We start from the raw sequence: 15,677 nt of genomic DNA on the forward strand, positions 1-15,677 counted from the left end.
TTCCACATGCTTCTTCCAGTCCACTTTGTTTTCCTGAATTGAGCCAAACTGCTTTGTTTCTTTTTCTTATGATAAAAGCATTTATTATCATACCAACATTGTTTATAAGTCCGTGGGAAATTCCCCGGCCAGTAGTTAACTCGACACATCTCTAAAAGCCTAATAAGGTTTTCATAATTATCTATCAGATTTGAATCTACTCCTTGACATAACATCTCATTAACCTTACCTGATATCTCTTCTAATAGACACTGTATGTTAAATCTTTTAGTTTTCCTTTTGTCAGATCTGAATTGTTTTTGTGAAGCCAAACTTGAAGTGAATGTATTAAGACTATAACCTAATAGAGATAATTGAATTGGGAAATGGTCAGATTGATCCTTATCAACTACCTTCATTTTGTTACAGTAATGTATCATATCTTCATTACATATTACATAATCAATGACTGATTTACCTATATGACTCACAAATGTAAATTCAGCAGGTATGTCTCCTATCATTCTACCATTCAGTATAATCCAGCTATTTTCCTGAACAAACCTCAATAGTAATTCTCCAGTAGTATTGTTCATCTTATCCTTAGAACTTCTTATATTAGCAATATCTAATCTATCACCTTCATAGATTACATCCATCTTTTCTCCAATACGACCATTAAAGTCTCCTCCCATTATCCATAAGTCTATAAAATTATTCCACTGGTTAATCATCTTCTGAACTTCTTCAAAGTATTTACTAACGTTTGAAGCTGGGTTAATATATATTAATATAACTCCCAAAGTTGTGGCTCCCCACATTTTTTGAAGTTCAGAATTTAGTTCTATCCAGACAAAAATGACCCAAGACTCCATCTGAGCTTGAACCACATGTCCCAAAGATCTCTTAATTAATACTAATAATCCAACTGCCGGTCTACCAAACTTCTGGGTCTTATGTGCAGCACTATGTAACATCCAACATTCATCCTCTAGATTCAAATTGTCTAATTTATTTATATTTGTCATTCATGTTTCAGTGATACCTACAATATCATGGAACAACAAGTATTGCTTTATAGAATGATCATACATTTTTTTGACCAGGCCTTGAATATTTCAGAAACTTATATGTACATTTATAAATTTATTCTTTGATCCAGGTTTGAAAGAAGAATGGACTATCAAATCATGCATATCATTATAAACGGCTACAAAATCATTATCTGTAGTATTATCCTTTTTTCCTTGTTATTTTCCATCACTTTGGAATGAATATAATTATCTGCATAGTGCCCTTTTATAAAAAACAATCAACTTGGATTATTTTTTCCAATTCTAAATCATATGTATACATTAATCCTTCTTTTATATAATACAGTAATACCTCGACTTACGCTACCCCGACTTATGCGAACCTAGAGTTACGCGATTTTCAAATCTCGTCGATTCTTCTTTTGTTTGAGTGCCACGCAACTTTTGATTACTCATTTGCCCCGCACTTTTGTTCAGCTTACATATTCAGACGTGTCATGCAGAATCGACACGTAGCTATAATTTATTTTGTGTTATTTATTTCTGTATTTGTTATATGTACAGAGACTAGAGACTCTACATGGTGATTTCTTGTAACAATGAACGAATCAAAAGACGAGATAAGGTTAACGAGAACACTTATTAGCTTGTACATCCGACTTGGATTTTACACAAATTGAGAAATTATACCCCAACTTATGCAAATTTGACTTACGCGGTTATCACTCGGTCCCACCTATCGCATAAGTTCAGGGTATTACTGTAATCATCTCTTACAATGACCCTATATACTTTTGATTTTTCATGGTCTACTTTAGCCATTAGCTTTTGCCTTCTAACTTTAGAACGTTTATATAAATCAGCTATGAGTATTATGTTTTCCTTATATTTTATCAATAATTTCGGCTTAACTTTCCAGAATTCTCGCAGAATAGAATTCCTATCGTAGACAGAGTTAAGAGTAATTTTAACTATTGATTTATTGCCATTTTTAGATATTTTAACTAAACTAACCAGTTCACAATTCTCTAGGCCTAGATCAATCCCAATGAAATGGGAGATCTCTTTAGAGAGATCCTCTGTCTCAAACGGATAATTAAAAATTATAATATTATTTCTTGTTTATTAACTTGTCTATTTGAAATTCCAACATACCTTTCCATGACGTGCCTTTACTGACATCCTTGTCCAGAATCTCTATTCTGCGAGTTACACTATTTAATTCCTCCTTTAGAACAATGTGTTCTTTCTTCAATGTGATCAGTTCCTCCTTAATTGAACGCAAGTCTGAGTTCAGTATTGTAAACATTTCCTGAATCAAATCATAAACTGCTTTAATAGTATACGGCGTCTCTTCAGTAATAAGTTCTTCCACTACTGATGATGATGTAAAATAATCCTGGATATTAGAATCTCTTATTACACCCAATTTTCCCTTCAAGGAAGATTCTCCTGTTTGGCATTGTTCATCTTCTATAAATTCTGACAGTTCACCTTTTTCTATATTTCAAGTATTACCTTTACGGAGTCTACCGCGTCCCTGTTTTTGCATATCTTCGTACTCTATTTCTGGAGGGGATCTCAGCAAAGGTACCTGGATTAGGCTCTATTCCTGCTATTATTAATATACATATAATCAATTTCAAACACGATTGATTCATTACAACCTGAACCTTCAAATTACTCATTATTTGCATCTAAATTCCACCAGAACACTCCAATGATACTTTGAAAGTCAAATACAAGTGTCACCAGCAGCATCAACAATCACAGCGACTCCTGATAAAATTTTAAAAATCATATTTTTGTGTAATAAGTTAAACTGTAATTCTTACAGATATATAAACTAGAAAGACATATCATATTATAACATAATATATATTTTAAAATTACAATAAAACCTTAATTTAACAGATAAAATTTCTGTCTATTTGTCATATGTAATTAAATTAACATGTTTTTTTTCTTCAAATTCAAGAGTCACCACTCTTAACTTATGCCACAAATGGAAATGTCTTGATATAATGTCATTCAAAGACAAATAAATAGAATTTTTTTTTTTAAAGAGCATTTATTTATTTCAATTTAGATCATATACTTATTTATTACACTCTTGGAACTATGATGAGTATATAAGCAATAATACATATAGAAAAATTTTCTCTGAAATTAAACTTCTCATGCAAACTTACTTTAAATTCACAAATGTATCTACATAAGTAAAAACAGATAAACTAACTAATTTGTTAATTTTTTTTATGCATTTGGAAAACCTACTTTTATTATATAACAGATTTTCTGCTTTAACGGACACTCCCTTGCCTGAATTAGTCTGTTAAATTGAGGTTTTACTGTATTTACATTTTTCAATAATTTTCTAGTAATACAGATTATTTTAAATTTAGGTCGTAACAAATTAATAGAAGATAAAGTTCATGAAAGAGTGGATCTTCTTAATCGATATTTAGATCATAAAGAGCATCTTGAGCTTCAAGCTGTGTATGCTTTACAAGCTCTAATGAATCAATTATCTCATCCTAAAGGTTAGTTGTTATCTGATAAAAATGAATTTATTTCTAGGTTATTAAAGCAAGTGTAAAAGTGCTTAAACAATATTTTTGCAGTAGTTTTAAAGTGTTAATTGATAGTATTCAAGTTTTAAATTAATTCTAATCACCTGACAAAACATTCCAAAATAAAAATCTGCATTCAATGAATATATTATTAAATAATGCACATTTTCATCCTCACATGCATATAAACATTAAAATAACAAAAAATTTCAGAAAAATATTTGATAACAGTATCAGATATATTGAAACTATTTTTACTATCATGTGAAATTCAAGTTTTATAATTATATACAGGCCTCAGAGTCACTCACTTTTCTTACCTTTCAGGTCATTTTTTTCCCTTTTCTCACTTTTTTGGTCATTTCCACGTGCTCAATTAATGTGGGACCAATCAAAAATAATTTTAAAGCCAAACGATTTGCCAAATTATTAGACTATGTGACTAGAATTTTCTGGAAAAATACTCGGCCCTGAGCAGGACTCAAACCACAACTTCCGCTTGGTGTTGTTAGTTTATAGGAAACAAAAATTCTTTTCAAGTATGTAGAAAATCTTTCTTGCACTTAAAAAATTCCTCTCATTACAAATTCAGAAACCATTATTGAGTAAAGTTATGTACTCATGCCATATTGTCATTATTAACAATAATCTAGTTCTTCAGAGTTGCATTTCTATCAACGGGGATTAAAAATAAATATTTTAAGCATCCCTACATTTTTAGCTGTTTTCTAAGAAAATCTCTTGGTAGGGGAAAACATGTCTTGCCTAGGGATTAATATCTCAAGCTGACAACACTGCTGTCACTTATAAATTTAAAATATATTATAATTATTAAAATTAACATGTTACCTCCTATTTCTAGACAAATTATTTCATTTCTGACCATTTAATTATTCTTGTTATAGCCCAATAATTTGACAGATCATTTGGTTTTAATTAAAAATTGGGTTATGGAGGTGTCGTTTACAAGAATATTTTTTACTTTATTTATCTTTAAATAATTTCATAAACTTGAGTTTAATAGAATAAAGTTATTTTAATGATTTCATAGCATATTGTTAACATTTAATCACATCTATATATTCCTAAATGTACGTGTAAATTGACTACAAGTATAATTATTTAGTGGAGTAAGTATTATTTTCATAAAATGTGTGATTACTTTATATGTGAAATATCCATTTTTTAATCTCTTCTCTTGTGCTCTTGTGCCGATTATAAGTGTGCATTAACTGACAAAGGGATCTTATGGTTTCGGAAATTCAGTTCAGAATGAGACTTTGCAGATTAGTAGTATACCTCAAGGGTATCCATCCAGAAGAATTGTAAATTGCACTAGCCAGAAGATTCTGAGAAAAAAGGCTCTAAAGTTTTAAGCGCAGCTCATATACTGATCGATTTTACACTATGGCAGTATAGCAAAATGGCCGAGTCTGTAGCGAACTCGCTTTCCACGCGGGCAATCTAGGTTCGATCCTACCTTTGGCTAACTTTTTTGTTTTAATTGTTTTAAAAATTGTAACAACTTTTAAATAAAGTTAATGACCTAAAAATATTATCAATTAAATCATAAATAACTGTCAACTTTCACACCTTGGAGCTAATCATTGGTGAGTTTTCACAAGTCAGCAACAAAAGTGACACTTTCAAATAACTTTCCTACCTATAGTCTTAAGTTCATTGGTTGAAAATAACAAGGAATTGAAAAATTCTTCAAATTTAAAACGAATATTTTTAACCTCTCCATAGCTTATAATATCTTAAAATTTTAAAAATAAAATCTTAAAAGTAAAATATTATCTTTAAAAAGTTGAATAATTTCAAATGCATTTCTAATGGAGGTAAATTAAAACTTTAATTACTACTGTCATTAAAAAGTTATTACAAATTTTAAGATATTATAAGCTGTGGAGAGGTTAAAAATATTCGTTTTAAATTTGAAGAATTTTTCAATTCCTTGTTATTTTCAACCAATGAACTTAAGACTATAGGTAGGAAAGTTATTTGAAAGTGTCACTTTTGTTGCTGACTTGTGAAAACTCACCAATGATTAGCTCCAAGGTGTGAAAGTTGACAGTTATTTATGATTTAATTGATAATATTTTTAGGTCATTAACTTTATTTAAAAGTTGTTACAATTTTTAAAACAATTAAAACAAAAAAGTTAGCCAAAGGTAGGATCGAACCTAGATTGCCCGCGTGGAAAGCGAGTTCGCTACAGACTCGGCCATTTTGCTATACTGCCATAGTGTAAAATCGATCAGTATATGAGCTGTGCTCATATACTGATCGATTTTACACTATGACTTTAGAGCCTTTAAAAACTTTAGAGCCTTTTTTTCTCAGAATCTTCTGGCTAGTGCACTTTACAATTCTTCTGGGTGGATACCCTTGAGGTATACTACTAACCTGCAAAGTCTCATTCTGAACTGAATTTCTGAGACCATAAGGTCCCCTTGTGAGACTGAAAAAGTAAACGACAATGTAAATTCATATTTACACATCGAATCTTTTAATTTATGTGTTAAATTTTAAGTGTTGTAAAAAATAAAACACATGATTGCTGGTGGAAAAAATTTTCACATGCTTCCCAAAAGGTTAACAACGTTGTAACAATGTTTTATTTATCTGCATGAAAAAGTTCTTTGTTATTTATGAAACCATTAATAAAACATTATTTTACTTATACTATTTGAAATCTGTTTATTTTGAAATTAATATTTACACATCTCAAAGCATTAAAAAAAATAAACAGTTTCTGATCATGATAGATGTCCCAGTGTAGCCAAATTAGTGAAATCAGCATTGACCTTCCTTCATGGCAATGCTGATGTGGAACAGGTATTTTCAATTTCATGCCGCACACTTCCTCCTGATAGAGCATCAATGTCGCAAAGAGTGCTTATTAAACCAGAAATAAAGTAGAAGAAAGTGAAATACGTGTGACAGGCCAAGTTTTATTTATTCGTTGAAACCATGTCTTCTTCTTCTTGTTTTGTTTATTGACACTTGGCAAATAATTTCATCATCAACTTTTAATCCATATAGATACGCATTTCGGGCTTTTGCCCTTCTTCAGTCTGTTACATAGATAAGTTGTATCTTATGTACATCTGTCAGGCACCTTTCGCACTACGTCTTCCCTCTCCCCTTCCCTTCTCCTCCTCTTCCCTTCCCTGCTGACTTGACGGCCAGCCCCGCATGCCTTGCAGCATGCAATATGTCTCACTCCCAGAGTGCCGCACACAGCATCGCCTGCGACTGTATAAACATTCTATTTTAATAGTTGTAACCAATTTTTATGAATTTCAATGCTTAGATTCTTGTTAATAATATTTTTGTTTGCAGTAATTTCATAGCTTTCCTTAAATTTTTTTTGTACCAATTTTTTCCCTGTGTACTATTATAGCGTCATTCTTATCTATTTTGCAGTTATGAGTTGTGCAATGTTCGTAAAAAACAGAGTTGATTCTATTATATTTCAAATCTGTGATGTGTTCTTTTAATCTTGTTTCTAATTTCCATTTTGTTTCTCCAATGTATGCTTTTGGTGGTTTGCATGTGCAAGGTATTTTATAAATGAGTGCAGAAGGTGCCTGACAGATGTACACAAGATACAACTTATCTATGTAACAGACTGAAGAGGGGCAAAAGCCCGAAATGCGTATCTATATGGATTAAAAGTTGATGATGAAATTATTTGCCAAGTGTCAATAAATTCACCAAGTCATGATATTTGAACCAAACAAAACAGGCCAAGTTTTGTTAAAAGCAGCAAACAAAAAAACCTGGAGAAGGCCATTAACAGCAAGAACATGAATGAAGTAGGGCAACACATGTAATGCTTGTTAGTGTTAAAAGTGTTCAAAAGCAAGAGGAACCAAAAAAGAAGGAAGCTGAAAACATCCAGAATAATCAGAATGAAAGAACATCATTTTTCATTACTGATTATTTACAGATGCCAAAGACTTTTTAAGTATTTATGGTTTACTGGAAATACAGTAGCTTCTTGTTATATCACGCTTATCGGGAGACAAAGAAACAGCATGATATAACCGAGTACTAAAAATTCTGGGCTTATACTAAACAGATTATACATGTTATGCAATCTCTATCCTCCATTCTTTCATCAGCAAGTGTTTTTGATATAAAATAAGCTTAGTTTTTCAATACTGAACTTTATTCTTGGTTATATCATATTAATTGATGTTTATGTAAACATCGATACCACCAACGCCCATTTAGCATTGTTTCTTTAACAATGACATTTAAAGACAAATACTGTAGATATGAAAACAAAATATCAGTTATGATTTTATTATACAGTACAGTATTAAACAGTATTTAATAAGCGATTTATTTTCAAAATAAATCTCTTATTAAAAATTCATGTAATTTATGTTTTTCAGTAAAAATTATAAAGGCTGTAATTGAAAATTTTAAAAAATAAATATGGAACATATAATAGAACCATAAAAACTTATAAAATTACAGAGAGTAAAAATTCTCTAAAATGCAAAGTTACTACTGTATAAAAACTTTCCATTCAGAAGTAAAGAAATCTTTTCCTTACACAATATGTGAATTTGAAATTTCACACCTGTGAATTGACCATATTGCGTCAATTCACATAAAGGTGTGAAGTTTCGAATTCACAGAAACTTGTAAATGAGGAGTGGTAATTTCAAGGACAATAGTAGAAATATGAATACTGTATTTTGTTGCAAATAGAAATTCAATGGCAAATTGGTATTTTAAAATTTGGAGGACCAAGAGAACCTGATATATCCGAATTCGTGATATAATGAGTGGTTACTGTATTACAGTATACAGAAATTTTTAAAATGTATTTAACCATAACAGAATAAAATGAGAAAAAACAACTTTTACTGCTTGCTATTTTGCTGAGTTTTCCTTCTATTTTTTCTGTTTGTTTTGTCACTATTACACTCACTTTTTACTTACTGTTTCTGTATTTCAACTCACTTTTCTCACTTTTTTGGAGGGAAAATAGCACTTCCATGCCTGTATATATTATTTTCATTTGTGGAATTGTCTTATTTCATTCATTTTAACCTGCACAAGTAAATATTGCTATCCTAACAATATTTACTTGTGCAAACAGAAAAAATAATCATAATAATAACAATAACTGGTATTAATATATTTAAAAAGATTTATTTTGTCATATATTCATTAATTTTTCAATGACTAATCATAGACAATAAATGTTTTTAGTGATTTAGTATTGATGAAAGATAAAAATCTGTTAAATAACCAACTTTCTTTTACCCAGTTTATTGATACACAATTTTCAAGACAAAAATGATCATTAGAATACATTTTATATACTGTGTTTACTCGCATATAAGATGAGGTTTTTATTCATTTATCACAGCTTCAAATTCCTAGGTCGTCCTATACATGCGAGCAAAAGATTATTTGCATTTTTGCAAATAAATTTTGTGATGCTTACTCTTTTGTATATTGTCAGAAGTAAAGATGAATAGCAATAAGAAAAGCAAAGCTTTTGAATTGAATTTCAAATTGAAATTCCAAAATCACAAGGGAGCATGATATAAGTTTTAATCCATTCCTACATGAAAACAGATGATTATTCAGAAATCAGAATTTGGAGAAACTCGTAAGTGTAATCGACAGAAAGTGGATTCGACTGTTAAGAATCAGCAAATAAAGATTTCAGATTGTCCAGCTTTGCATGAACAAGTTATGTTGTCAATTTTACAAGATTTTTTCTTAAAGTTTAAAATGCCAGTAATTTTTGAGGAACAATGTGTGCATTTACGTTCATTTGATATTTTACTTGTGATTAAATGAAATAAAATTAGAATTGTATTAATAAATCTAATTTTCTTTATTTTGATCTATAAAGTCACACCTTATCCATATGCGAGTAAATACAGTATATATATATATATATATGTATATACAGGGTGGTTTTTTTTTAAACTGACAGTACTCAGAGACATTTATAGAGCAATCTAACAGCCAGACTGTTGCTCTACAAATTTGGAATAGTGACTAAGGATGACATGGGAAAGAGATTTCGCGAAGAAAAAAAGTAGTACCTGAATTCGCTGGTAGGGGTGGATTTGGCACTGTTGTAGCAAAACAGCTAAGAATTTGCATAAAACCTAGCTGCAATTAACAAACACACGAATGAATAATCAGACAGAGGTTTCAGTGCAATAATGAAAGTTTAATTAATCAGAAAATAACCTTCTCCCTTCTTCAATGTGACCACCATCCTGCTGGACAACACATTGCATCCTGAACACTGTGTTCTCTATGGTTGAACGTAACATGTCCGCAGGAATGTTCATCACAGTTTGAGAAATGTTGTCCTTCAAGATCATCAAGTTGGGGACACCACCAAGGTAGATCTTGGACTTTAAGTAACCCCACAGGAAAAAGTCACATGGGGTTAGATCCGGGGGGAAAAAGCAACTGATGACTCTTTCTTCAGTGAAGTGCTGGTGTAACACATTCCTCGCCGTGAGACCAATGTGTGGTGGTACTCCATCCTGCATAAAGATTGTCTGATCCAGGCATTGTCTTTGCTGAAATTATGGAATGACAAAACTAGTCAGCATATTGCGAAACCTTTCCTTAGTAACAGTACAGGTCTGTGGTTCTGTTCGAGTGATGTTCTCAAAAAAGAATGGTTTGATGATGAAATCTGCTGTAAAGCCACACCAAACAGTGAGTTTCAGTGAATGCAATGGGATTTGCACAACCTCCTGGGGGTGTTCTGATGCCCAAATGCGACAATTTTGAGTGTTGACATCCCCATTTAGGTAAAAATGAGCCTCATCTCCCCAGAGAATTGTCCAAGGGCCAAGCATTGTCCACCTCCATCCTGGCAAGAAATGTCAGAGCAAATGTCAACCATGTAGCATGGTCATTTAATTCTTTTATTTCTTCGTCATTCATTTTAATTCTTGCAGGCAGCTTATCTTGTATAGATAGAACTTGAGAACTTTTCACAGAACTTGCCATACCGTCGAAGGCATCATTTCTAATTGTTGTACCACTCCCCGGGCACTGCTACTACCAGCAATGGTCCCCTGTGAATCTTCAATGAGTGCAGTCGCAACATCACTAACTGTCTGTACAGACACTGGTTTCCGCCCTCTACCAGGCTGAACTGCTAAGAATCCTGTCTCTTCAAATTTCTTTATGAAGTCTTTGAATGTATTAATTGGTAGAGGACCTCTGCGCAGATTGTTACGGATTCTAAACTCACAGCAACGCACACTGAGGTAATGAAAGATGCAGGTTGAACTCTGCTGACATCCGGAATGCACTTTGGACTTTTGTTCTTGTCTTTTAAGCTCAAATTAGGTGGCGCTGCTGTCGGCCACGTCATTGTGAATTTGGATTTTGAGGTGTTACCAGCACGTTATGCAAATTCTTAGCTGTTCCTACCGGCGAATTTGGATACTACTATTTTTTTTTTTTTTTGCGGAATCTTTTTTCCATGTTGTCCTTAGTCACTCTCCCAAATTTCAAAAGTCCGTCTGTTAGATTGCTCTACAGATGTCTCTGAATACCATCAGTTTTAAAAAAAAACACCCTGTATATATTTTTTGTTGCTAGGAATTACTAAAATTTTGTTGTAAAGTTTGTTATATTTATTTTATTGAAAACTAATGCATACAGTGATAATATTGTTAATATTTTTCTAATTATTTCAGGAAAATCATTTGAAAAGTCAAAATGTCAAAATTAGGAAAAAAATTATTTATATTTAAACGTAATTTAAAATTTTGCATAAAATAATGCAATACTCAGATTCTTCTATATCTTTCATGTAAAACAAAATAGATTTACTATGGTAAATGTTGATTTCATTTTTTTCCTTAAAAGATGGATAAGAGGGAAAAACAAAATCAACATTTTTAGATTTTCAGTTTTTTGTTTTTAAAGTTTGTTTTTAAACTAAAACCAACAAATAGTACCAAATCCACTCCATTGTATATTTTATTTTGTTTGATTATAAAAAATCACAAATATATTTACTTTTACTTCTTATAAAATTAGATAAATAGATTTAAGTGGAAATTGGATAGTAGCTAAGAAGCTTTATTAACAACGTTATTACCTGTATGTATTAGTTTTGAATAAAACAAATATACCAAATTTTACAACAAAATTTTAACAATTCTTTTTAGCAAGAAAAAATATGCTCCAAAAAAAAAAAAAAAAAAAAAAAACCAGAATTCTAATAATCACTTTTGTTCTGAAATTGTTTTCTCAGTTTTCAGAAATCTTTGAATAGTTGACTACTATTTAAGAGCAGTTATTGTTCATGCTGTGAGGACAAGGTACAGTTCATACAGTATTTGAAGGTGGTTACTATTTACATAAAATGTTTTTATTCATATCATAATGTATTGGATAACTAAGGAAAATTTCTTGTGTTACTTTTGCATGTGATTTAACTGCAAATTTTTTCATTTAGGGTCATTTTTATTGATTTTCAGATTTTATTTTATTTTATTTTTTAACTACATTGCATTTGGCAAATGAAATCAGCCATTTTTTTTATAGTATAGTACAGGATAATATAAAGATTTTTAAAAACTTTTGAAATTGTCATCTTGTTCTAAATCAGTGAAATTACTTTCTGAAAACTTTATTATTATTTTTTTTTCATTTTAAAGACTTGCCAAAAATTTTTTTAATATACATCATCTTGTGTGTCTCAGTTTTTTATTTTGTGATTTGTGGCAAAGAAACAGTAATATTTTGAAAAGTTCAAAAATTACATTTTCCTACGTAACCTCAAAACTCAAAAAAATTCAGCCAATTTTCATCCCATTATTTTGCTGGGCCAATTTTCAATGCTTAACCTACTATGCCCTTTGAAGAATCAATTTATTTCTGTTATATTTGGGAAAATATTTTTATGAAAAAGCAGTTGATATGTATAATTACATGGAAATGACAAAAATAATTTTTTTCTTTAACTTTTTTAGATGTTTTAAGGATTATGTTTGATCTGCTGTATGATGAAGAACTAATATCAGAAGATGCTTTCACACAGTGGGAACAGAGTACTGATCCAGCTGAACAAGAAGGCAAAGGCGTAGCATTAAAATCTGTATCTTCTTTCTTTTCTTGGTTAAAACAAGCAGATGGAGAAGATTTTTCAGAAGAGAACTGACTGATTAGGAAAATTAGAAATAAGAAAACTGCAGTGCACACAGCAAAGAGGGAGAATGTGGATTTATTGTGTTTTAACAATTTTACTCATTTATCCTTGTTAAAAGTATTGCTCACAGAGATCACATTCTAGTACTTTGCAATGTGTAGTGCTATTATTCCTTTATTCCATTTTATCTGTTAGTTATTATAAACAGAAGAAATGGAAATTTTTTCACTTCAGACCAGATAGGTCATGTATACCTACAATTTTTTTGACAAAGGGGGGTTGTTATGTTATGGGTCAAGCCCCTAAATTTTTTTACCCAAAACTTGTATTGTTGCTATGATATTCTTTATATATATACATATACATAAGTAAATAAATAATTATATATATATATATATAAATATATCACCTTTATGTTCTTTCTGCAAGAACATTCCTGTTTGTCTTAGTATTCACTTTGAATGTATTTTGTCTCATGAAGGAGAGACCTTTGATGCTTCCTTGTCAGACATGCTTGTGTTTATAGATTCAAACAGATGTTCAGCAGGAAGTGCAATTTTGCGTGAGTAAAATTTAGAACATATTTATATTTCTTCTCTTCATGACCAGGAAGAAAGAAACAATGTTGGAAATGAATTTCTTGCCTGTGAGAATAAATATTCAAAGAAAAAATAAAACAGTTATATACATTCTGTTGTAAATTGAAAGTTAGGTAGTTATTTAATTCTGATGTGTAAATTATTGCAAGCATTGTCCAGTTTCCATATAAAAAAATGTTTATAAATTTACGCATCTAACTGGGCAGCAGTTATTATTATGCCTGAGACGGTCTGTTATGCAACTGTACTCTTTGTGACCACTTGGAGTTATATTCATTAAAAGGAGACTGAACTGCATTATTTTTAATACCTGCCATCTTCTCAGTTCTCCATCTAATCTTTAAAATGACTGTGGAAACCGACTTACCTGTCGGAGAGGGTCACAAGCGTGTAATAGATGTAAAATGTGTACTCCTCTTGTACATAAGGGAAAAATAAAACAAACAATAAGAAATATTCGAGGGTATGTAATGTGTGCAAGATTGCTTAATGCCAATACAATTTTTGTACACAATTTTTATTTATATATACATTTAAAAAAATGTACACACATTATAAAATATTAACCCAACTACAGTGTGATTTGTAAATTTAATCAGTTGAAGTAAAAAGTTTACATATTGAAATGTACATAATCTGCACAGTTGTACATGTTTTTTTTATGACACTTGATTAAGTGTTTTCATTCTCTTTTGTTTTCTTTTTTTTCTTTTGCTTGTTTTTATTTTATTACTTGTAAATTATTATGAATAGTTATTAAGAAAGCATCTCTATTTATAGTATATACAATTCCTGATGTTCAGTTTCATTATAGTGTTCATAGCAAGTTATTATCTTTGCTTTTAATTTCTTAATTAAAATTTCTATGAAAAAATTTATTTTTATAATTTGACACTGTTAATTTTGGCAAAAAAAACATGAATTTACTGCAAAGAGTGGCTAAACAAATTGAAATTCAAGGTAATGCAATATGAAATATTAAATGCATTCATGAATTTTTAAATAAAAAAAAAGTACATTCATATGCATATCTTATGCAGTGATTGAAAAAAATAAAAATAATAGTGATGAAAATAGAATACTGATTCTTAATCTTTTTTTAACCAAAAATAGAAGATGCAAGTTAATATGTTAAATTATTTTTAACTTATTAATATCATAAATCCATTTTAAGGAAATAAATACAATTAATGCATGTGCTGCAAATTTCTCTGTTCTGTTTAAGTCCATCTATTGCAGGTGTAAAGAAAAGTGATTGTTTAGATTAACTGTTTTAAGTTAAATTTAAACTTAGATTCGTTTTTCCAATTTAAATATGAATTATAATTTTATTTTTATGTTATTGCGTATAAAGCAAGTAAAAATCTGTCTTTGTTTTTATATATGGAACTTGGATTAACATTGATATTGAAAATATATTAAGCAATTAGGAAATAATACTCGTACATGCATAAAATCATATTTTTATGGATGATTTTTAACAATAATGCAAGTATGCATATAGGGGAAAGTTTACAATAACTAACAAAACCGCGTTGCTAACTAAAGTAACGGGAATTTTTTAATAGTAATATTGAAGCAATAGTTTTCGGGTTAATTTTCTATTAAATTTTAATAGAAATAATTGAAAGATACAGATTTAAGTGAACTCTGCTAGTTAGTTACGAATTCACGTCTCCAGCGGGATGACCGACTTCTTTTTGGTTTCGTTTTTCCGGGTTTTCTTTACGTGTCTAACACCTAAATACGAGCCAGTTTTCCATAGAAAGTAATCTCGGGAGACAACATTTTGGCAGAGCGACCATGTGTTGCATTGTCTTATTTCATTAATCCAATCCTCTCATTTCCCAAACTGAAAATTTTCGAAAAAAATCTCTTCAAAACACCATTAAAATAAAGTTGCAGAGAAGCAACATACACATTCTGAATCTCGTAGAGAAGAGGACTCCGCCTTCAGAAAAAGTTACTGCTATGGAGAGAAATAATGATAATAGCAAACGCTTTCTACTTTGTTACAGCAGCTTGTTATATCAATTGAAGTTAATTTGACCTACGAACTTATATCTGTTTTTGAAGAGCGTTAACACAATGACTGGTTTCGAAAATAGTTTGGAAGAATAATTTGAATAGATTCAACGCTGAGATCGCATCTGAATTTAACTCTGCAGAAAAGAAATCTTATTGAGTTGTTTTGAGGTAAGACTTGAAAAAAAAACGAAATTCGGCAGCATAATACAGAGTTTTGAATATCAGTAAATGATGGATATCCGCTGCTGGGGCAAAGCTTAATTAACGAATTTCTCTTGCGACGCCA

General features: G+C 30.5%; 1 protein-coding gene across 1 annotated transcript in view; it reads left to right on the top strand.

The window, feature by feature from the left end:
* LOC111635629 (eukaryotic translation initiation factor 4 gamma 3-like) overlaps positions 1 to 13,803 on the top strand; it is a 90,925-nt gene extending 77,122 nt beyond the window's left edge. Inside the window, exons 19-20 of the mRNA XM_023380645.1 lie at positions 3,419 to 3,556; positions 12,589 to 13,803. Coding sequence (XP_023236413.1) covers positions 3,419 to 3,556; positions 12,589 to 12,776 — 326 coding nt within the window. The 3' untranslated portion in view covers positions 12,777 to 13,803. The remainder of the gene's footprint in view (positions 1 to 3,418; positions 3,557 to 12,588) is intronic.
* The last annotated feature ends 1,874 nt before the right edge of the window (positions 13,804 to 15,677 follow it).

The sequence above is a fragment of the Centruroides sculpturatus genome, unplaced genomic scaffold (assembly GCF_000671375.1).
Source record: "Centruroides sculpturatus isolate CEXI.00-Female unplaced genomic scaffold, Cexi_2.0 scaffold969, whole genome shotgun sequence".
Taxonomy (NCBI): domain Eukaryota; kingdom Metazoa; phylum Arthropoda; class Arachnida; order Scorpiones; family Buthidae; genus Centruroides; species Centruroides sculpturatus.